This window comes from Athene cunicularia (assembly GCF_003259725.1).
Source record: "Athene cunicularia isolate RWA chromosome 8 unlocalized genomic scaffold, athCun1 chr8_part1, whole genome shotgun sequence".
NCBI lineage: Eukaryota > Metazoa > Chordata > Aves > Strigiformes > Strigidae > Athene > Athene cunicularia.
In genome coordinates, this window is record NW_020799109.1 from 11822596 (window position 1) to 11847589 (window position 24994).

Sequence of the window (24994 nt, forward strand, 5' to 3'; positions counted from 1 at the left end):
CTGTGAATCTCAGTACAGCAATAACTGAGCAAAATACAATGGCTTGTGCTATTCAGGAAGTCACATTAAGTCTGTGGACTGTATGTAGCCCTTTCAAGAAGCTGTGCTGCTGCTGTCTCCTCCTCCCCTCCTGAGCCATCACATCCTTATCCCCAAAACTCCCATTTCATCCCCTTGCCATTGTATTTTTCCTTCCTCTGCTCTGAAGTCTTAAGAGTCCATAAAATCCAGGCAAAATCTGGTTCTTTACATACTCTTTAAAATAAATAAAAATGATTATTGTTCATAGTACACATTAACATAATCTTGAACAGAAAGCCTCATCTGTGATGCAAGGTCAGGTTACAGAGAGATGTCTTTGTAAAACCTGTGTAATTAAAGCTGAAGTCCATGAAGGTAAAAAAAGCCTCTGTGTGTTCTATATGCAGCAGGACACACACAGGAATTCTCCTCAGACCAAAACATGTCAAATATGACTGTGATACCATGTTTGCCTACCGTTTCTAATTAGGTGACCTTCACAATATCAGTTGACAGTTCTTACCACTTTCTCTTTGTAAACAATGTATTTCAGCCACTTGAAATCCTGCCATTTGAATCCTGCCAGAACAAACAGGGAATCCTTCTCATACTGCTCCATTTTCTGGATTGCACCTTCAGGATATGTGATCCGGAGAGTTGTCTTGCCACCCACATCTTTTTCAAAGCCCTTCACTGGAGCCGAGTTCAGCCTGCAGGGCAACCAGAGAAAACACTGTCATGGATTCCCACTTACACTCCTGTATGTCGACAATAAAGTGAGCTCCCTGTACGCAGTTGTTACAGCAGCAAACATTAACTCTTGCAGTTCTTCATCACAAACATTTATGAAGCTTTATACCAAGGGACAACAGGTTAATTAAATGCTATTTAAATGATTTCATTGAATATTTATAATGCAACCCATTTCTGTGTATCCACTCTTGTGATTTAAATTGGGTTGGAAGCTTTAGAAAATGAAACTGAAAAATATTGTCCTTGCAAATTTAGAGTTACAAACTAAACATTAATATTTTAACATCCCATTGCTCCTGGGATATCTTACTTGGATTCTGCAAGACTGTGCTGAAACAGAGGATGCAGCTTCATGGCAGTTTAAGTGAACTGAAACTGGTCTCATGCTCCAACTCCAGTGCAGAGCTTACACTACTCATCTTACCTGCAGTGAGATTGTTTAGGGAACTAAGTCAGCTAAAATTTAAAAAAACCCCAAAGAAACTTTTTCCACCTGGTTTAACTCCCCAAACTGGCCCATCCAGAGGTGGCCTGTCCTGCAGTGCCAGTGCAGAGGGAAAGGTTGGGCTGCGCAGCCAGGGTAAGGCTCAACAGCACAGCGGTCTCACTGACTCAGAGGAGTTTCTGCTGTGGAAGTCCATCCCACTCTGAAAACGCTCAAGCAGACACAAAACTTTGCTCCTGGGTATGCCGGTTTTTAAGGGAATGCTATGTATTTAGCTGTGCTTTTCTTCAAACACCCTTCAGAGACAAAGTTTCTTCCCTTCAAAAACCAAACTGCTCTGGCATTAACAGCAATGATTGCTTTTATGACATTAAAGTTATTCAGAACTTCTATTCAAAACTAGAAACCCAAAGCTGAGGAAATTTAAAGTAACTTGGAATACAAATCTTGCTGACATCAAACAGCAGCCCCTGATGGAACAGCATTGCCTGCCTGAATTATTGCAGCCTTCTTGACTTGGGGTAGTTCAATATACTGGAAAGTGCTTATGGACTGCAAATTTTGCCGTGTAGGAATGTTAATGAGGATCTGGATTTGTCTTTTTCAGCCCGGGTAAGCATTTTAGGTGGGAAACCTTTTAGTAGAAAAAAATCCCTGTATACCATCTGAAATTTTATTCAGAATTAAGAAGAATAAATTCCTCTGTATTTTTAGTAAAAATACTTCATCATTAGGAAGAAAATATTAAAGGGAAAATAAGAATTGGCACCACCACAATTTATACAGGAGATGAAGCCTTTTTTTGGGCTTTATAAATCCTTGTTTTGTACCTTGACTTTGAGGTATTTAGACCTGACTGCCTGCAAAAACAGTGCTCCCAGCCAGTCCAATTCCTTGCTTTGTTGCTGACAGTGTGTTCACACATCACTCGCTTTTACTATGGGCATTATTTAAACTTCAAGGCATTGTGTCTCCTTGGGGTAGATGACCCTACATGATATAAAAGCATGTGGCTCTAAAGGTAAATAAATAAATAAATAAATAAATTTTAATAAATACAACAAAGTACTATGTAAAGAAAGCTAGCTATACATATTTTCATCTGTCTTCTTGAAGCTGAGGGGAAGGTTAGTGTCTGCAGTCATTTAAAAGGTATAGCTCTAAAGTGTAGCTCTTCAGGTGGATTTTCCCCACCCCCAGCTGCTGGGTTCACTGTTTTGCTGCTTAACTTGTTAAAGCTCCCAAAACTTGGGACCCCTACTTTGTATCTAGACAGGAAACAAAACAAACCGTTTCCCCAAGTAAAACGAACTCCAGTCTCCAGCAAAGGTCCAGAGTGTGAGCTGCTGACAGAGTCATAGTGATGGAGTCCTGCTAACCAGCCAGCACTGTCAGCCCCATGGTCACTGCCCCAGGGGCAGCACAGGCAACGGAGCAGGAAAAGTTCTGGCAGCCACAGCCTGTGGTCATGAAGGTGCGAACTACACAGCTTGAACCCTTTCTCAGGCAGGACATGCTCGTGGTTATAAACACAGCTAACTTAGAAAACCTCAGTTAGGGTGCCAGGCCTCCTCGTACTGCCCATGGTCTGGCAGCTTTCTCCATCAGAATTTTCAGAGTTTTTCTGTCTGTGTCCACCAACAACATACGGACCTTAGAGACACTAACTCCTAATCTTGCCATCACGAAGATCCTCTCAGATATCACTGAAGTATCATAATCAGGTGAATCCCTATCTCATCTAACCAGGAATTCTGATACATGCTTGTTTTGCCCTTATCTGCAATCTATTCTAAGGAGGCATTTCAGAGCACCCATGACTGACTGCTGCAAGAAGCTCCTGCCAGGTAAACAGTGTGACAGCTGGGAATAACGTCTGCGCTGAAATCTGATAATATCCAGTTAAAGGAAAACAGTAACTAACTCAGTCCAAGCTGGTTTAGAACTGACAAAACTGATCTGAATCTCTTCATCACAAGATCAAAATTTCTTGGTGCAATTAGTGATCCTCACATGGTAACATGAGGCATCAAAAAACTCCACATACTGTTGGATCACTCCTTTGTCCACAAATTTACTACATTTTTCCCCTTAAAATTCACCTCCTAGGTCCCAAATACGATCCTTCAAAGAGTTTTGCAACCCATGAAAAAGGATGCTATAACACAGGGGACTTCCCCAGCTTCCGCAGGAGTATAGGAAGCAGTTGAATATATTTAAGAAGTCTTCTCTCACCTCCTCAGTCCCACATCCAAGCACCTGGCTTCATTTAACCTTTATGGTTGACTTTTCTCTCCTTTATCCATTCCACAAACAGCACAGGTGTTTAGCTGCCCTCTTATCCTCTCAGCTTGCAAACTGACTTAGATTTACTGATGTGGAGAGAAAAGGTTGAACTTTTCATTTGGAAATTAAATAGTGGACTTTCTGATGTAAATCTTAGTGGGTGGCTTAGTCCAGATGGATTGAAACTGTTCTCTTGCTACTTTTTGAGCAGTCTGAGCCCAAGAAAAGGCTATAACTGAATTTTAATTCAGCTCAGATAACTAACTGCAAGTCACCAGACTATGACGAGTAGTAAGAGCTCTTTGCTAACAGCTGATAGTGGGATGAACTAGAAGGGCTGTAAAAGTTTTATCCTGTTCTGAACAGTCATCCCTGTGTCCAGAGCACTGCTGGGGAAGCAGGGAACCATTCACAGAAACAAAAGACTGAAAGGGATCTTCTTGGTCTTTTTGTCCCGAGTTAGAGGGTATTTATTACTCTGTATGTTCTATTCTTTCCTCATGTGCTCATTACTAGTATGTGGGAGAAAAAGGAGACCATGCTAAGTGATACCTTCATTGTGCCTTAAATTCTTTTACTAATCCCTTTTTTTCCACCTTAGCTAAGAATTTGCTATTTGCCACCACGTCTCATGGCTGACTAAAGTTCAGAGAGATGATATCAGCTACATTCCCTGTAGTACGAAATCACTTATCTTACTAATGAAAAAAAATTACTAACTTAGACTATGCTAAACCAGTTTTTATAAACTTATACTGTGGTTTATCCCACTTCTCCTATTTACCATTGTAATATTTTGTAACTCACAATTCAGAACCTGCTATAAAGCTCTGCATTTTTTTCAAGTCAGACTAATGGGTCTGTAGCTCCCTAGAGCATGTCCCCCCTCCCTCCTACACACAATCTCTCTCTCACTCTCCATTAGTATAGGTACTATGTTTGTTAATCTCCAGTCACCCAGAACACCTCCCTGACTTGACAGATTTATTACTAAAAGTTACGACTAGACCTGTGATTTCACATATCAACACGTTTTTCAATCATTCGGAGATGGTGATGATCTGGGTCCTCAGCAAAAACAAGAAGTCCTAGCTTTGTGGTCCTTTCCACTCCTGTACCACTCTGCTTCTGCTCCCTTATTCAACATCATGATCTGCAGTGAAACAGAGGCAAAGCATTCGCAGTTTCTAGGGTGCACCTATGGGTGTTTAATCATTACTGAGTCCTAACTCATGGAGGCTTACTGCCTCCTAAGACCACATGCTGCACCATTCTTAGTTCTTCCCATCCTAACTGTGAAGTGTAGGTCCCAGGGAATACTACACACGTATGAACAATAATACTTCCATAAGCTACCTAGGGGATATATCTGGAAGTAGACCCAACAGTGTTTTACTGCTTCACCACAGAAGGGCATCACAAAAGCAGCAGCTTTTAGAAAGGAGCTATGAAGAGAAGGTTCAAGTGGCATCACAGGAGGGACCACATTCCCAAACAGCACTGGAAAATAGAATGCATGAGGAGTGCCTTTACTCTTTGATGCAATCACCATCCATAACAAATGTTTATATGCTTTTGGTTTGCTTCTCCCCTCCATATTAGTTAATGCTTCCACACAATGGATATTGTCACTATTGTAGTTTTAATGTTTGCCTGCATAGCATGTGAACTGATACAGAAACTGAATATATGACAAGAAAACTGTGATGTCAAAGACTCACCTGACAACAACATCATAGTCATCAATCTTTAACCCCAATGACTTATTTGCAAGTACTCCACCGTTTCCCACAATAATACATCGCCGGCAGCTGAGACTGTGAAAGAAACAGAGGAAAGAGGTAATATTTGCAACATAACTTCAAACACACCAAGCTGCACATATTTAGTTTGCCCCTGAGAACTACAGGAAACCTTTTGGAATATTAAGAATTAAGGGGAGAGCAGAGATACACTTGATCCCCAGCTCACCCCATCATGCCCAGGCATTACACGTGATAAACTGCTTTCAACACCTCATACCACGTGTGGCCTAATGAGATGAGCTGTCAGGACAAGCAGCTCCTCTCCTCCCACACCCCTGGTATGATGGGCTTGAATCAAACCCATCTGTTTACTTAAACCTTCTCATTATTCATTTAGCACTGAAATAACAATAAACCAAAGGCTTAGTGAGGAAGTCTTCTCTCCAAGTAATTTTCCGAGTGCAGGCAGATCTTGCCAGGTTATCTGGAGTGTGCTCACCTTGCTGAGTGCAAAATTGCTGCAGTTATCGTAAGGCTTCATAAGACAGAAAAACACTAAATGGATAGAAAAAGGACCGTCCCCCCACTCCTGTCCAGTAGGAAACATATATGGAGATACAATGGGTGAGGAAGGGGAAGGAAAATAACCTTGATTAACAAAGAAACAGGAAAGAGAAGGAAGAGAACAGTTTTTCGTGGAACTGCAAGTCACGAGAACCCTGCAGCAGATGTTTAAAAGTGATTTCGTTTTGAAGACAGAGAGAGGACATCTTTCCAGCCATCTAATCCCAAACGCAGCTGGCTCTTCTGGCAACGTGCCTCCATCTCTGGTAGTTCACTGAAGGAATACGTGTCTGCAGAGCCTTTTTCGGAAAGGGTCCAAGGCAATCAGTTGTTTGGAGCAGATCTCTGAGCTAGAAGGCCTTCTTAGTCTCAGGCACAGCCGATTTGTCTCTTCTAAGACTGTTCTCACTGTGATCAGTCTAAAGAGCCAGTGTGAGGAAAGCTCTACTTATGTGAGGTCCGTCTTTGCAGAGCAGGGTTGGAGCGCACTTAAAGACTCAGCTAAACCACGGAGGGTTACCCTGCTGACAGAGCCACATTAGCTGGAGATATGCTCAGAATTAACAGCACCAAGAATTGCTCAGGAACAGCTTCCCCAGCCCAGATAAAGTTTCACTGCAGATCCCATCCTTTCCAAAAGAAATAGCCTCCTCAAAAAGATGGACATATTAGCCCAGTGTTCATGTCCCTAAGGGCCAAAGTGTGGATGTTTGTGGTAAACAAATCACAATAGTGAAAGAACTTTATAGACAATGGCACAGAAATAAAATACAGTTCTAGCAACAAGGAGAAAGCAGAGGCAAGATCTGGTTCAGGGAAGGGAGTCAGCTCCACGTACACCCAACTGAGTGAGAAAGATGGTAACAGCTTTGTCAAAACCTTTAAGAAAAAGGTGCAACAGGAGGGAAAAAAGACAATTCAGTTCTGGCCAAGTGAAATTTCAGATGCAAATATGCTCTTTTGATCATTATGATAAGAAAGTTTGACCTCCTAAACAACAGCCTGCCGGGTGAAATTCTGTAATTTCTCTATCCAGTTGTCTCTGAGCGATGACTTTTCTTAATTTTATGTTTTGGAGAAGGACACCATGCTGAAATCCAAAGGCTGCAAGCTATAGATACTCCCCTCAATCTCTTTCCCCACTCACTGTTAGGATGCTAACTCTTACCAAGTTTGAATACAGATGTGTTTGTTTCAGCCTCAAACCACTTAATCGCATTCTTCCCTTTTCTGCTAAATTAAAGCACCATCTACTGTCAGCAGTCCCTTCCACATCTGCATGTGATCCACTTACTGACAAACCACTGTGTGTAAACATCTGCATTTAGGTGGATAATCAGTCACAGGTCAGACTGGTGAGCATGAGCCGCTACACATGAGATAAAAGAACCAGTTCCACCAGCCTCCTTTTCGTGGCCCTGTTCCCACACAGTACTGGTAGACTAATCAAAACCCATTCTTAATTTTCTCCTGACCATACAAACCGGAGCAAGCTCATCACATCTCTTACAGTATGGCAGCTCTCCTAGATCTTGAGTCATATTTGCAGTACCTCTCTGAACCATTTTCAACTTCTCCCCAGATCTCTGAAGCACTGACTCTAGAAGACCAGCATGCGGAGCTAATGCTGCTCAAAGCAGGGTCCCTTTTACACAGGGATTTTATATACATCATTCCAGTGCTCTTTTTTACAGTCACTCGTTTGCAGAGTATAATCCTCATCTTGTAAGCATGATCTTCATTGTCACCTCTGAGAGGCCTGACTTTTGATTTGGCTCCAGTAAAGGAGAGTTCAGAGAAGGGCGCTACAAAAAAGGTCTAGACCGACCCAGCCCTCCTACTCCTTATTTTCCCAGTCTTTGGCTCTGGTAAATTTTTCTAGTGTAATTTTACATTTCCTCCAGATTGGTTTTAAACATTGCGAACACCTGCCAGCAGGATTACACTAGAAGTGTCACTAAAGGATTAATTCTCAACCCTGACAGTAACTTTATAAAGCTGTGTGACATATCAAATCCCTAAAAAAGGATATGTCTACAACAGTGTTGAGTAGAATCAGAATATAATGGACTGAGACAAATAACGAATGCCTTTCTTTAAAAGGTTACCTTTATCAATATAGTTTCTAGTTAATCTAAAAAAAAGATACCCTCTACATGACAAGATTTCATTTCCACAAAACCCAAGATAGCTCACATCAATTATGCCGCCATTCTAGCCCATATCTAACTTTCCAGGATTTTTCCTGCAAACCCAAGCTAATCAACTTACATCCACCTCTCTGTCACTTCCCATATTTCTCTAGGAATGGCACAACATTTGTTATTTTATCTACCATTCAAAGGAGGGTTAAAAAGCAAACAGTAATAACAAAAAGAGTTATTTAACTCTTTAATTTTTTAATGATTTTTAAACTTTTTAACTCCTTAATCTTTAACTCTATAAATACTCTTCAGTGTTTACTGATTTAAAAAGACATATAATTGTTATTTAACTGTCCTCACAGTTAATAATAATAATACACAAAGTATTTAATTGCTGCTGTAAAAAGGGACAACATAATTTTCTCTTTACCCCCCAAAATGAAACCAATATTTAACTGAATGGCTCTGTCTTTACTTATCATAACTGATAGGTTAATCACCTTTTCCCAGCTTCATGTCTGAACCACTCTTACACCTCATGGTCTTGACATATTCCAATGGGTTCTCCTTTTTCCTTAAGTTCACAGATAAGATTTTGCATTAGTATCTTTTTGATGCTAAGGTCTAATCTTTGATCTTCTAGCAGCTTTTCCTTAAATTTCTTTCAAAAGTACTCGTCGCAAAGCTGGAAGTTTCTCTTGCACACTCAGAAGGCAGTACTCGGGTGCAGACTGCTTTCTTCAGGTGCACATGATGAACATATGGTGAGTCTTGGACTTTGCCTGGGTTCTGCACATCAGGCGTGTACACTGAGTTTGGGCAGCCAGGACTGTATGGCAACCAGGCAGAAAGGTGAGCTGGCTCGGTCTCACCAGTTTTGCAGTCACACTGTGGGACAGTGAGAAGACTGCAGGGCCACCCTGATGGCACTGTGAAAGAGAAGCATTTGGCAGGGACATCAGGCACCTGACCTCACACCTCGACCAGAAGTCTGGACACTTGGGACCAGCATAGCTGGGCTCCTTCACAGCCAGCACCAACTGATGGTGCCCGAGCATGGGAAACCTGCAGTGTCACTGCTGGCTCCAGGCAAGTTTCTGGCTGAAGAAACACACTATGCAAGCAGCATCAGTTACAGCTCAATTGTTTCTCCACAAAGAAGTGTGCAAACACTTCTTTGTTTACACAGTATGTCAAAAGCTGTATTTCTTTTCCAGAAGAGCTCAAGGACTGAACACACACATCAGACACAGGCCAGGTTCCAGTTTGCTACCAGGGTGGTATGAAAGAGGGTCATGGTCTTTCCACACCAGACAGACTTTCTTTCCCTAAAGCCCTAAGCTGGGAGCTGCAACCAGGTGTACAGCCTCTTGACACAGATGTTCAGATGTTGAGTTCATCAACATCAAAACTGGGATTCACACAGATCTTCTTGAACAATATAGCACTGTAAACACATGTATGTGTTGTAGCAATTGCTACTTCCTCTCCCTCTCTTATCAAAGTGCTTTAGGGATTGTCAGGGGAGAAAAACCACAAAGCCTTCCTTTACGCAACGTTGGAACTAAAGGCTTTGAGGAAATATAACAGAATAATTAAAAAATACATGTTTAGTGTAACTGGTACTTAGGGAAGCTTAGCATATTTTGGTTTGATCTGGCTGCTGCTACTTAAACTGGTGCTGTCAACCTGAGCCTTAGGGACACACACATCTCCTCTCCTGCTCTATCAAATTCCTCCCTCACTTGTTTATATACTGTATTAGTAAAGACTGAGCTCAAACTCTGTTTTCCTTCATTACTACCTGGAGGCAATACAAAAGAGTTGGTCAAGTTTTTATATTTATGTCTTTTCAGAGGAAATTTACAGGTCATCACCAGAGATTTAACCCAAAATCCACTGAAGTCCAGCCAGCAGAAGAGTCATGACCAATTCGCAGAATGAGGGACAGGCTAATGGAGGAGCCACTAAAACAAGCAGTGAAAATGTCAATGATATAAATGAGCCTGGAAAAGCCAGAGGGAAAGAGAACACTTAAGTGTCAAAGACAAGGCCCACTGATTATCTGCGTTGGGGAGAAAGGCGTGCCAGCTCTGAAGGAAGAGGACATTGATTCTAGAGAGATCTCTCCAGTCTTATCCAGAAAAGCTCAAAGCTGAGTTGCAGCTACCTTCACAAACTACCTCCTACCCTGGTGCAGAAACAGGTTACTATACACAGATCAATGCAAAGGTGCCATAATAAAGAGTCATGAAGAAAACTAAGAAAGCACGGCATCACTTACGCTATATTATAGGTGTGAACTGTAGCATTTGTTCACATGCCCTTCAGCTGCTGCAAGTTATTAACATAGCTCTACTCACAATGGAAGGATTAGTCAGAGCGAGCTGGCAAAGCTGCTTTGGGATGATGAAAGGTGTACACATACCCGGAAGGATCGAGTTTGCCTCATTTTAGCACCATGTTGGTACATTGTGTCAGGAAAGGTGCTTCAGGATGCCCTTTTGGCACAGGTATAATTAAACAAACAAGTTCATTTCCAGGGTTTATGAGAGGCAAGGGACAGCTTTGTGAAGAAGGACAGAAATGGAGAAGCTTGGGTGGGGCCAAAGACCAAAGGCTTGGTGTAGATCCCCCACCATACATTTCTAATCCCCTCTTTCCTTCCTATGCTCTCACGCACTGCTCTGACCTCACCTCTTCTGTCTCTCCCACCCTTCCCCTGGGAAAGCTGCATTCAGTTCATGGTTACATGAACACTTGCTTCAATAGGCTCAGCAGCGCTCACCCTCCCCACCCATCCCCAGCCCTCTGCCTCTTGTGCTGCTGTTGCAGCGCCGTGCCAACACTCTTCAGTGGGAGGAGAACTCTGTAAATGAGGTCACTGGAATGACCCGGGTTAAGAGAAAAACTTTTAAACTGGAATCCTTTCAGTGACCCACTTTAAAGTCCCTCTTCAAACAATAGCAGCAGCACAAGGAGAAGGTAGGGAGCTACAGTCTGAGAGCAGGCAAAAGCAGCAAATACACCTTAGACTGGCTTTGGCAACAGAGAAAATTGTAAACTCCAGCCTGAAGAGAATGTGAGCCTGAAGCTTTTCCCTACTGCTAGAATCAGTCCACTAGACTTCTGAGAACCTACAAATGGAAGGGTTCACAAAATCTCCTAAGTCTGACCCCTTGTACCACAGACTTTAGCTGTGTCTCTTACCTAACTCTTTCACAATAAGGCATTTTTTCAGCTCTTATAGAATCATAGAATGTTTTGGGTTGGAAGGGACCTTAAAGGTCCCTTAGCTCAAGCCCTCTCCAGTTGCTCCAAGGTGATGAGATAAGGGGAGAGGTCTGGACTTTCTCCTTGACCAGTGATGAGTAGGGGAATGAGCCAATCCCCAAGGATCCCTTGCTCCCAGCACATTGGAGCTGCCACAGAGAGGAACTGTTGGGCTCTGCTTTGAGCTTGAGACGAGATGAGAAAATACCTAACCTTCCCTCATCAGTCAGTTCCATCAGCATTTCTGGAATCCAAAATGGCAGATAGTCATTGCTGCCAGCACTGTAATTCATCGATGGTCATGGCTGAAGAACATTTCTGGAAGCATATCTAAGTCTTCATCTATGCCCTACTCACCAAGCAGGTTTCCAAGAGCAGCACCACAGCAGCCTTAACACCTCTTACAGTACCCAAGCTCTCTCTAACAATAACCTCTGTTGCAACTTCAGCTACCTACTGCTTTAGGCTTTCACTTTGCACCTTGCTATCCCAAGCCTTTCTTGTCCCCTTCTCCCACATCAGCTTCAATTTTTATCTTAAGACCTGCTCACTTGGAAGGGCTCTGGGAAGTACTTGACTGTGAGGCTTAGGTACTACTCAACCAACATCCACTGCTTTAGATTTATCACAAAAATCTCAGGCATTTTGCATATGTTTCATGAAGGCTTGAGTGTTAGGTCTTTCCTATCTCTGCACCAAACCCATTATAAAGAACATAAAACCAAAGTAAGAAGCTCATGCTAGAGTGGCTGTTTCACAACCTCCTGAGGAATGACTTTTAAAAAACCTGAAACATTCCACTCCTCAAAAAACAGGTGAGCAGCAAGGGTCACAACTACATTAATCTTCACTGCAAGAATCTTCCACCTGCCTTCTGTCATTAATACTAATTTCCCATGAGCAACCTTCTGAAAGAGTCTATACGTGGATTTTTCAACAGATTAAAATCTCAACTCTCCAACCAGAGCTGAGATAAACCCCAGATGGGCGAGACTCAGTTGTGTGCAAAATCTTTAAGAAGGTCATTTGTAAAATGATTTTGCCTTCTGGACATCATTTCTCAAATTAATCCAAACTCTGAAGGCTAACCCTATCTGGCATTGCTGTGAGGCAAGGCAAACTTCAAAGCAACCTAAATTAGCACGCAGACTGCTAAAAATGAAGAATAAGATTTTACATAGAGAGTAACTCCAAACTCTAACTACACGAGGACAAGTTCTACAATCAACATGAGAGATGTGGTGATCTATGGAAAGGCTGGAAAAGCTTATGAACTTTGTTGTGAACAAGTGAGCAGAAGGGCAGCTGGACCAGGAAAGAAAACCAACATGTTTAGAAAGCAGGAACTGTGTTGTTAGCCCAGCTGCTTGGAAAGTAGTAGTACCAGGACTCTGAAAAGAGATCATGTCCCAGTAAAAACCTCTGAGAGCTTCTGAAAGAAATTATCTCTAATCCAGGAGTGGCTCTAAACCAAAACTGCAGGGCAAAGGGAAGGAATGACAGAAAAGTAAGGACAGGAAAGACTGAAGGACTATCATTGGGAATCTGATCGTAAACATGCCAGTGGGTTTCAGAATCAATCTCTGCAACAGCACTGAAGAATCAAAGGAGCTTCTTTTAATGGCATCAATTCCAAAACCACAGAACCCCAGAGACTGTTATTGCATCTTGGCACAGGCTTGGCCAACACAATCACACATTCCTGCTTTAAGAGTGAGGTATTAGTGAAACATTGTTATAACAAGTCAGTCCCTTCTTTCCTTCTAAGAGATTCTTGTGATCCTGTTGCTTTGTCAGAAAGCCTAAAAGAGAATGTGTTTATTGAAAACCTGCTATTTACTTATTTGAAAAAGAGTCAGGAGGGCGTATTGTAACACCACATGAAACAAAAGACTAGGAAGTAGTCAAAAGGTAAATGTTTTTTTCTACTCATGTTTGACTTAACAGAGGTCTCTAGAGTTTACAGATTTACTGGAAAGAGGACTCGGTTTCCAGCATCTGATCTATATCCAAAGCACAGCCAAATTTATTGGCAATAATTTCTGGCAAAAATATCTAGCAAAAATTATTTAGGACATGTGGAATATAATCACTGCTACTCCTTCTATTCTAAAAGGTCTCATCTTACCTGTCAAGAGCTGGAGTTAGACGGTAATCTTTGGTTGCTGACAGGATGGCTTTGATCAGATTATCTGGGGAGAAAGGAAGATGACATTAGGAACAAGTTCTCACTTCTAATGGAAATGAAAAACAAAGTGATGTAAAGCATCTGAAGTAGTTACTTGGAGGAACTGAAATAAGGTTCACATTAGGAATAAACACTTTAACTTGTATATTCCTATCTTCTCTGGACAACGACCTCCATATACCGGCTGCAAAGACATGTTATGTACCAAATTCTGATGCAGTGTGCAAATGCCTTGCACAGAGAGCGTGACGGGGAACAAACACAGTACAGATTAAGGCAGTGGTTTTGTACCCACTTCCCTGAGACTGCAGTTTTACAAACGCTTCAGACACTCAAAAGCCAGTATTGCTGCCAATGCTTGCTTTTAGACAAGCTTTTGTGCAGCTGAGCAGTTAACCGGCTGCAGGAACAGAGCCAGGTTAAAACTGATGCTCTTTATTTTCCTGGGTTACTTTTAGTTTGGGTTCAGTTCCTCAGTCTGGCTTTATTCATGGCAGAGTCCGATTAAACCACCGTAGTTGCTTAAAGAAATGCCCATGGAAGCACACCCTACATTGATACCTATACTAGCCAGTGAATGCTGCGGCAACCAGATGATATAAGTTATGCAAGCATAGACACACACACAAATTAAATGGATTAAACTGTAGAAGCACACTGATTACACATAAATAATTATATCAACTATGGACATTTTTGAGACTGCTTCCTTCTAGATTTTGTCCTTTGCCCCTAATTTTTCCATGTCTCTAACCCATAAAGGTCCAAACTCCTTTACCATGACCCGTCCAGGGCCAAGAAGCAGCAATGCTTTGGCTAGTCTGGATTTACAAATGCACCAGTAACTTCAGAATGGCTGTACTGGGTCTGACAAAATGTCCATCTGTCTCCAAATCCCAACTCTAAACTGTGGCCTTAAGCAGATGCCTAATAGGAGCATAAGAAAAAAGCAAACAGACATAATATTTCCGTGAAATTTTCTTCTACCATTTAATTAGTTTCAAATCAGGAATTTCATGTGTCAGGTATGCTTCTATATATCTGGCAACCCTCGGTGATTTCTATTCCATGAGCTCAGAATCCTCCTGGATCCATATGGACTTTGAATCACTTCCCTTTCCTGATTTTGAATATGGCTTCTCTGACCTTCATATGTACTGGAAAAGAATGTGAACAATCAGTCCCCTTCCACTTTCCTTGGGAGAATGTAAATATCTATCATATCCTTTTTTAAATATATCAGTCAACTAGTTCAAATGTTCTTAGGAAACAACCAGTCAAAAGGAATAAATAAGTCTCATTTCCTTACAAAAGATTAAAAATGACACAGGAACATTAAGAAGACTGACATCAAGTGATTGTTTACAGTGAACTTAAATAGTTTTCCTGATAGACACTACTTAGTGTAATCAGCACAGTTAGGGGAGTCCCTTTCAAATAAAGAGCTCCGTTCTTATTTACTATATCCCTCTGCAGAAAGTACAGGATGAGGGTGTGGGATGAACACCGAAGCCTGAGGCAGTCCATGTGCCAAACAGCTTTGAACCTGACAACAAGCTGGTGAGACACCCAAGGCAGACAAACAAAGGTGATAAACAGAAAACTGTCAGTTATTTTTAGGTTTGGGGAAGTTTTTGACATGGTATTACTGAGAGCCCCTGACAACCATTACAAGCTGGGAACTGTGATTACTTTCGGATCATATTTTGGAGTGGAGTAAGGAAATAGGCAATTTGTAGGGTAAAAGCAACATACTTTGCTAAGAAAATAGTGGGTTTGTTTAATTTTTCTTCATCTGAAGAATTTCTTTTGATGCACTGGCATCAGGCTCCCTATCCAACAGGAATGCTATTTCCCTAAGTCTGCTGCAACAGCAGTAGGTTGTTGTGACCTCTAATGGCACCATGCCACAGTCCTCTCCTTGGCCTGTCTCATATGCTGACTTTTACTGGACAGTATACGTTACTGTGGTTGTTTTCCCACACTCTTAGAAAAGAGATCAAAGGATTGCATGTCAAAGGCTGAAACCTCCCATCTACCAAGCTTTTCTTATGCCAGGTTTGTTCTACCACCCACAAGTTAACACACCACACTACTTGGAAGCCATCCGTTATACTATATTAAAAAGCACATTAAAGGAATACAGTTGACTAACACACTCAACCAATTCTGTTTTGCGCATCTTGCCAGCTAATTAGTAATGCCTTTATAGTGAATGCTCAGGAATGAAATGTGACTACTTTAGGAGTGGATAGGGCAGCATTTGGGATGGGGATGGTCCCCATTCCCATCATCCATCCAGAGAGAAAACACAAACAAAACAAACAAGAATATAGGACACTTAGTACAGATTATGAATGGCCAAATGGGAGCTATCTCTTCAGCAGTCCCACAGTCCAAACCCACATGGCATCACCAAGGCTTGGAAGTTGCACAAATCACAGTGTTATCATTCAAAAACTGCTGAATGAAGCTCAATAGAAAACAAAGCATTTTGCCAAGTGTTGACTCACAGCAGGAATGAAGGTGGCAGAGATGCCCTCAGTGCCAGCTCATCTAGTCTAGCACCCTCATCAGAAGCCAGAAGCACGAGTCACAAGCAGTAACAGGAAAAGCTAATGGTTTGGGCAGGTGAGAGGCACTGGATCTTTTTGACTGAGCTGGAACTCAAATAGAAAATGGACACTATACGACTGCTGAGGTGGGCACTTACTTTTGGCACCTTGCTCACTGGCACCAGGATGGAAGGACAAGACCTCCTTCAGAAGGAGCTTCTGTATGTCCTTGGGGCAAGGTCTGAAGGATCAGCAGATGCTGCTGTGGCTGATCTGCAACATTCTACAAGACAATAAGGAACCACTGGCAGCATCTTTTACCACAGCTAGGTCAACATGGAGGGTCAGTTGAAATCACCAATGCAAAGATTACCATCACAGATAGTGACATGCAGAACACAAAGCAGTGTTAATCTCCAGACTATGACTAAAGAAAATGAGGCACCAGGAAAACAGGTGCATTATGTGAAGTTAACTGATGGAGCATGCTTTCTTGAGTGAGAAACTGAAAGGGTGATGAACAGTCTGCCATATGCCTTACGTACCTATGTACTGAGTGGTAACAATGCGTGCAAGTACATTACAAATGCTACAAATTAAAATTCCTTCCTGTTTCAAGTAACAGGATGTGTGCACAGCCACTGGCTGAATACTGATCTGTCAAGGACTGAAAGCAAGTTTTGCAAGGATAAAAGAAAGGCCAAGTCTTCAAGACCTAAGTCACTGAGACTGCACCAGTGTTTGCACATGATTGGTATCCCCATGATCTAGGCAGTAACTGACATGTTCTATCTTCATGCAGTAGCTTCTGGGCAGATTAAAAAAACCCAACTGTTCTATAGAACAGTGGCAGAAAGGCTACCAAACCAGTTTTGATGTTGTACACACTGATGCTAAGCTTCTAAACAACTTATACTAACCCATTACCTGATTTAGTAGCAAATCTGATCAGCAGCAGACCTGGTATACTGCACCTTGGCCACTGAACCCCTCCACTGGGGTGGGACAGCAGTGCAAACAGCTGGCACCCAGGGCAGCGAGTTTCTCTGGGGTAGGCATATTCTTAAGGGAGAAGGATAGAGCTCGTGACTGGGACCTATTTGCATTGAACACAACAAAGAACAGCGCAACCCAAGATCAGTGTTTCAGGGGAGCACATGTTGTTCCTGATAACTGTCAGCTTTTCTCCATTCATCCATTGATTTTATTTTCTGTCTTTTAAAAGCACCAGCCGTGTATGGCCCCTGCTTTAACGTGAACCCATGCCTAAAAGAAAGATTGTTTTATTAGGACAGCAGCTATGCAAACAATTTGTTTTGTTTTTTTTTTTTTTACCCCCAGATGGTTTACCCATGTTGTGAAGAAACCCTGGCATAGATGCAGACACAATGTCAGCCCAGGCACAACTCTCTTGCTTGGCAAGCAAGAAGAACAGACATAATGGTGGGTGTGCTCTGCCTTGTATACCTGTGCACCAAGGAGGGGCCAGGAGGGGCCTGAGTATACATGTTCTGAGTACTACAAAGGAAAAAAATCCTTCCTGTTACAAGCAACAGGTATGCGTGCACTCACCTCTTGCTTCCAGGGCCCAGGCACACAGCCAGCTCAGGTGTAACAGAATTCATTAGCCTAGACACATCCTCATTCAAACAGGTCTCTCATTCTTTGAGGGCCATTTCCAGTCTGCAAAAGTTTCTGCTACCTTTGTTCAATGCAGAACCCCAGCAAATCAGCCCAGCAGACATGTCAGCACCATACGCCCAGACATGTGAACCATGGAGAGCACAGTACAGAGACCTGCAGGGCTCCATGGAAGGTCAGCTCAGACCAAGCAGAACATATTTATTACCTGGCACAGAGGTGGCTCCTGCAGATCCAGCAGCTCTACATCATGTTTATTCCAGACAAGGAGAGCTGGCAGCACTGTACCGTGGCTACCCTGCACTTTCCATGGAATCCTTCAGACATACCAAGCAGGCAGAACAGAACAGCTCAGGCAAAATCATGCACTTCTTCCCTGTCACTCTCCTCCCCTAACCAGTACAAATTAAAAGGTGAATTCATCTTTGAAAAGCATTTAATCTTTGGCGTCTTCCCAGTTGCCAAACAGGCAGCCCAGCAGGTGCTAATTAGCTGCATGTTTTGTGAAATACAAACTTCCCACTGGAAACTGAATTCAAACACCAAACTCATCTCATGCTGATCATCCAACACTCATTTAGTGGTCACAGTTTTGGTAACTGCTTGAAGGCTGAGTAAATCCAACAACAGTATTGCTTCCTGTGTGCTGTTCCTTCTGTTCATCCTCATGAGATTCAAGGCAGACGTTATCAATGCTAAATCCTTCCTCCAGTCTGTAACCAACCACTGATGTTTAAATGGCAATGGCAGTGCCATCGTCCTTAGGGCTACAGATGTGACCTGTGTCCTCAGAGTGGCACACATCTCAGCAGCAGCTCACTGGCAGCCCATTTTTTTTTGTGTTAGCTCCAATAGTTCACATCAGAAAGAGCAAATTGTAATGCAGTGGTTCTGCTTATGGAAACCATCCGTGGGCATAAGAACATAGTGTACATACACAGGGAGGAACATCTGTGCTGTTTAATTCTATTTGAAGTATTAGGAAGTGAATTTATTCCAACAGTAAAAATATGTGGCTTTTATACAGCTCCTTCAAGTCAAAGGCTATAAGGTGATACATGCATATGTAAACATACATGCATATTCCTGAATTCACCCTCTCAGGTTCTCCACCTGTTCTCCTCATTTCTGAAAGCAGTAAATGTCTTTACACTCTGAAAGAATCAAACTTACTGAAGATCATAAGGCAAGTAAGTAACATAACTAGGAACAGAATAAGGCCTTTGACTCCCAGATAAGGAGCCTTCTGCAAAGGCTTTCATGGCTTACATGGTCTTCACATGGGTCTGCTACCATCCTTTAGTGATAAATTAATGGAAATGAACACCAGTATCCTACGTTTTCACCCTCGCTTTCTCCCATTATTAAATAATGAACACGTCACCAGGGCAAGCAATCTACTGCAGTTTTCTGCAGCCATAGTTTATTATATTTTTTCTTGTCATGGAGAATTTAGATTACTGGGGAGAGCAGGAGATTATTTAAATGATTCATCTATCAACCATTATGCACACACTATTACTATACAAACAAAGCAAGAAGTCTCTGCACCATTTCCTCTCATCTAGAGGAGGAGTTGACTACATTCAAGAATCCTGAGTTATCATGACATATTTTATCAGCTTTGCCTTATAACATCAAGGGACTTAAAAGCAGCTCAGGATTGCATGATTTCTCTGAATGCAAGTATGTCTTGACTTCAGGCTGACCCTGAAGTTTTCAGATATTTGGAAAAACTGAAAGTAAATAGAAATTAGGCAGCCAGTGACCACACAGTGAGAACCAGACTAAGACTCAATTCTAGACTATTTCTCTGTTATTTATGTGGAGAAGTGGAGACCTTCACTGTAAATGTCAACAACAGTTAACTTCGTTGTTTCTAATGCACAAGCTTCTCGCTTGCATCATTAAAAAAAGATGGGAGACCTTTCCCCTCCACAGGGCTTACTACAGGCATCTCACAGGCAAATTGGGCTGTTCGTGCACTCTCAAATGGCCAAGAGGCTGTAATTTTTCAAGTGGTCCATACCAGCCACCTTCCTCAAAAATCAGCAAGTCTACATGCCCTTCTTGCCAGCAGTGTTTGAATACCATGCATTAGGGTCTGGGAATAGTGTACTGGCTGCAGTTCTTCATGTTTGCCCTGTGAGCTGTGGTCAGTGCCCATCTCCACAGCCAGTCACCCAGCTACCACACCTCTAGCCAGCACTTCTACAGGGCACTGCGCATTAGCTTCAGCTTTTGGGAATACACTGACCAGAGTGAGGTTGACAGACATCCCTGAAGCATGCCAGTCTCCTCTGCATATGAGTCCCCGTCCCATGATAACAGAACGCCAGGTGTGTGTCAGCTTTGTGGGGAGAGTAAGCTAAACATTATCAATGTTAAGGGATGATCGCAATATTTACAAATGAGCTGCGAGCACAAACTCGGTGCATACAATTTTTTTTCCTTCACACTACCTGAAAGTTCAGCTCAGTATAAAGTTCCTTCTTCAGCACTTTTTTCCCTAAGATACCACCCCATAGAGGAGCCAAGGAGTGATCTTTGGCAGAAGGATTTGCCACCTTGGTGCCCAGCACGAGGCCATGGACCCAAGTCCCACCACATTTTCTGTCCTCCAGCTCTCTCCCAGAAACAACATGTCCAGCTGTAGATACACAATATTATTTGTATCTTAGCAAAGATGGGAACCCAGTGTGTACAACAGGTATGAAAATGAGTCTGAAATTTTCTGCACCACTTCTTTTTACTATTGATCAGCTAACTTCATGAGGTCTGTGCAGGAGAAAGCAGCTACAAAGACTTCCAGAACTTAGAAGCAAATTGAAAACATGTGAACTGGCTCTCAGTTAACTACACACTGCAGAAATCTGTCCCCAAATCACATCTTGTGTGTAAATACAAGAGAATGGTTACTTGAGGTCATTAGCTGTACTAGATTTAGGTGGTTTAACTGAGATAAACCTTACCAACAACAGAACTTAAAATTGCCATTACTTTCAATATCCTAATATTTCCATTGACGATTTTTTAATAGTATTAAGAGGCATATAGTTTTCCACAGATACAAAAAATAAAAGAAAAGAAAAAAGGAAAGACTGAAGATGCATGGTACCTCCCTAACAATTTTAGGAAAACATAGCATGCGTTAAATGTAATCTCCAGAAAGCCCTTAAGGCCTTTTTTTATAGCAAGATATAAATAAAATACATAACATTTGGACTCTTCATTTACATCGTAGTTTTGGATCCTTCACCGTTTTTTTTTCAAGCTTTTCTTCACAACCAAGAGTTTGTTTTTTCAGAATACAAGCTGAGTTCCCGACATAATCCCAGGGCTTGGAAAGTTGGAACATTAATTTAAAAAACAATTATGCCAAAAAATGGGCAACATTTTGCAATAACTGTGCATTAACCATTTTGATCCAAACTCAAGTCTGATGCACAGAAAGCAATAAAGCCTATAGAAAGAGGCTCATTCACGCCAAATGAAAATGGTCCTTGAAAGATTCACAATGTGCTCTCCGAAGACAAGTGGGAAAATAAATACAGTTGTTATAGGAGAGATGTTCCTGCTACATTTTTGATGCCACTTCCCAGGTGGCGAGGCAATGTCTTCAAGGCCAAAAATCTCTGTTAACTACTACAGTGTTTTCTAGTCCTCCTGACCCTTACAGAAGCATTAAGATATGGCACTTCAAAACACAACACTAAGAGATCTGCTCTTCCCTCTAGGAGGTAAAAGACAGGAATAATATCCATGTCTCAACTGCATTTCTACACTTCAGGGAAGAACTCCAATATGGAGTCATCCAATTAACTGCAAATTTGGGGTTTCAGATCTCCCTGGGGCATCCTACCCTTCTCAGTGAGTTGGGACAAAGACTATTCCATAAGTACATTCAACAGCAAAGCACCAATTCGGATTGAAATAAGGGACTGAACTGGAGGGTTGTACTTTCATCAAGAGAGCTCAAGAGTGAGAGTTGATTTAACTTCAAAATTTACCACAGAGCTTCCCTTTAGAGGCTTTATTCAGTAATGAAAAGCTGATCCTCTACCTCCTCTGAAACTTTTAAATTTTTTTCCCTTCAAACCTCTTATTTAATTTCTTGAGACTATAAAATCAGCTAGATTCCCTGGGGAAACAGCAACATTTTTATAGTTATATTCTCATGTGATAATGGTAACTATTACCAATTTTGGTCAAATGTAAAATTCGAGTGGAAACTAGTTCAGAAATCTGCCTCAAACTCAAGAAGAAACAAAAATCTTGGGTTAATATCTATTCTGAACAGAACTAACAGCCATACATGCTTGTGCTTCTTATTTGTTAAAGGAAGAACGCAAGAAGAACAAAAAAATGCTCACAGTAGGAAAATCATCTGTATAAGAGTACAGCTAATAAAATAAGGACAAGGTTGAAGAATTAAAGCAGAAAAGAGACACCTCATTATCAAGCAGACTCTGTCAAATGTAGGAAAGGTGCTTGCATGTGGTACTCCAGCCTCTACGAAGAACTGGAAGAGTAGGTTGGAAAAGACTTACTTTTCTGATACTTCTTCTTTGGGTTGGATATAAATTTCAATTGTGTGTCCAAGTGAGTAAGTTTTCTCAGAGACAAAGTATTGTTCATGCCAAGAAAGTTGATGTGGAAGAAAAAGCTATGCAAGAAAAGAACACGCATGAAAAGTAAAGAGATTTTCTCCTGATAACATTTTGATATGCCAACTTTCACATGCCTGAAAACTCGACATTTTCACTGAAGATGAATGACCTCTCTCCCATGAGACTAATAAAACCACTGCTAAGCAGCACTGAACCATGGTTCTTCCCAGAAGCACTAACAAAAGAAAATCTAGTACAAGAACAATTAACCATTGCATAATGAATAAATCTATTAGCAGTAGTGCTCTGGGTAAAGACTTGATTTCTTTGTCACCAAATGTGTCACCAATTCCAGATGCCCCTCTTGTATCAGACAAGTAAGAAGTCTCCTGGCCAGTAGTACATACTACATTTGATAAAACTGTAGTACTACAAACAAGTTCTTAATATTCCTTTATCACAGTGGGGGAAAAATTGCTTCCTAGGTTCCTGGTGGGAGGCAAATTCCAAGATGGTGACAAGACAGTCACTCCCAAAGAAATAAATATCACCTTCAAAGACCAACTGATTCAGGGCCAACAAAGCAGCCTCTCTGCTTAAAACAATCTAGCAGAACAAAGGTAGAAGTGAAGACCTATAATTACTGCTAAGCAATGACACAATTACTGATTAAATGCATGGAAGAGATATTACATGGATCATGTTTGTTTAGTTTTTTAGTGTATGCTGTGCCGTATGTTTTCACTTAATTAAAAAAAAAAAAAACCTGCAGCAACTCTCCCATCCTCATTACACAGTGAGGATGCCAGATACTAGCTACTCTTTCTTATGAAAGCCTTTTATATTCTTTAAGCCACATGTACTGAGAAATTCTATTAATAGTCAGGTATTTCTCCAGTCTTGTTTGTTGCCCTTCTCCAAATAAGTCTTTCCTTTTGCTTTAGCTACAGAGGTAAATTTGGGGAGGAGGCCCTCTGGGATTAATAATCTCACTAACACTATAAACAGTTTTTCCATTGCTTTTTCATTGACAAATTTAACCCTGAAAGCAGTGCACATGATAGAGGATCTCTGCAACAACATAGACAGCATGTGCATATTGATACCTCCACAAGTTACACTGATAAAGGCACTGCTAGAAAAGGGTACAAATACAAAAGAAGAAATTTCAATTTCAATTTAAAAAAAAATCTCCATGTAACTCATTTAAGAGCCTGAGATTGCTGCTCTCTTTCTCTTCTGAGTCTCTTTGCTCTTCACTGAAGAAGCTGCGAGAGGAGGCTTGGCGGGTGCTGGGAAAGAAGAATTCCTACAAGCAAATTAGACCCTCACAAATGGTGAAACGTGGGAGGCACTCCAACATCCCAGTTAATGTCAAAACAATAGCCTGGCACACAGGAGGGTGCTCGGCAGCCTGAGCTGTCCCCCATGGGACATCTTGACATTTGTAGCTTTTAGAGTTCCAACTTCTTGCTACAGTTTGATCTTCTCAGCACACTTAAAGTTGACTAGTTTCATTGTGTTCCTGAATGACATCCCTCTCTTTGACTCTACACATGCTCATAAACAAATCATCAGCAGGGTACAGGCCCACACTCTCCTGCACGAGTCCATACTATTGAAGTGTTAGCACAGTCCCCAGTGGTTTTCACCAGGGCCAGCAAATATCTTCCTCTATAATTCTCATGCATTCATAGGGTCACACGCTAATACAGGACAGTATTAGCTACCAAGAAAGGTCAGAAGCCTGGATAAAGACACCCTCTTTTGGGGGGGTGTGTGGTGGTATTTTACAAATATCTGGAATGTCAACATTGTTTCCCTAAATATCTAAGGGCATGCTCTTTCTTTAGAGACAGTGGTGATTATGTTGCATCTTGAGGAAAAAAATACATTCTCCTATATCATCATTGATTGTGAAATAAATAAGTTAGGAATTTTTTATTCTTTTAAGTCTCAAAACAAAATTCCTTTCCTTTCTTTATCTCTTGTCCCGTGGTCTCCTGGCTCTCATAATAGCACCCTTTTGGAAGCTTACCAGTAACAGAATACTTCAGGGTCTTGGCTCATAAGATATGTGTTTTGAATAGGAATGATTAAAACTTCTTTTGAGGGAAACAAACAAAAAGACTTCCTTCCAAAACACACACACACACACACACACACATATGTATATGTATGCATATGTACTTTAAAATGCAAACAGCAAAAATGTTCAGGAATGCAGTAAGGTGAAAAAGGTGCAGCGTCTCAGAAACATTTCCATTGTTCCCTTCACATTTGCTGATCCACCCTGTCTTGCATGAGAGCCCTTCCCTGCTGCCATATTCCCTTGATACTTCCTTGAAACCACCCAACTATCCATCCGTTCCTTCCTCTGACATCTGCTTTCTCTCAGCTTGTCAGTGCTCAAGGGCAAAGAGGAGTGCAGGAAAGAGGTAGCCTGGGATGCACATGTTCAAGAGACTGGGAGAGTTTCCAGAAACTGAGAAGCAGAACAGATTGGGGCCTATTCCTGGCTAGAGACCTATTTCCAGACGGCCAAAAAACATTCCTAACCCCTATACTAGTACCCAGGGATTAGATTAAAATAGGAGAGGAAGCGCCTCAATGTGGCTGTTGTTTGTGTGTTCGCACATTATGTGCAATGGCTCCTCTGCGATTTTGTGGTGATGAGCACAGAAGGGCGAGAAATGAAGGACAACATAACTCAAATGTGTAAGTCTAAGCACCAGGATGCAAAAGATCCAAGTTTGTACTTAGCTCTGG

General features: G+C 41.6%; 1 protein-coding gene across 11 annotated transcripts in view; it reads right to left on the minus strand.

Annotated features, from left to right (window-relative positions):
• ST3GAL3 (ST3 beta-galactoside alpha-2,3-sialyltransferase 3) overlaps positions 1-24994 on the minus strand; it is a 200384-nt gene that overhangs the window by 47468 nt on the left and 127922 nt on the right. For all 11 annotated transcript variants that reach the window (XR_003398894.1, XM_026853479.1, XM_026853480.1 and 8 more), the window contains 3 exons: positions 13360-13423; positions 5227-5322; positions 545-731 (listed from right to left, as the gene is read on the minus strand). Coding sequence is in view for 10 of the 11 variants with exons in the window: in XM_026853479.1 (XP_026709280.1) it covers positions 545-731; positions 5227-5322; positions 13360-13423 (347 nt within the window). In the remaining variant the exon portion in view is untranslated. The remainder of the gene's footprint in view (positions 1-544; positions 732-5226; positions 5323-13359; positions 13424-24994) is intronic.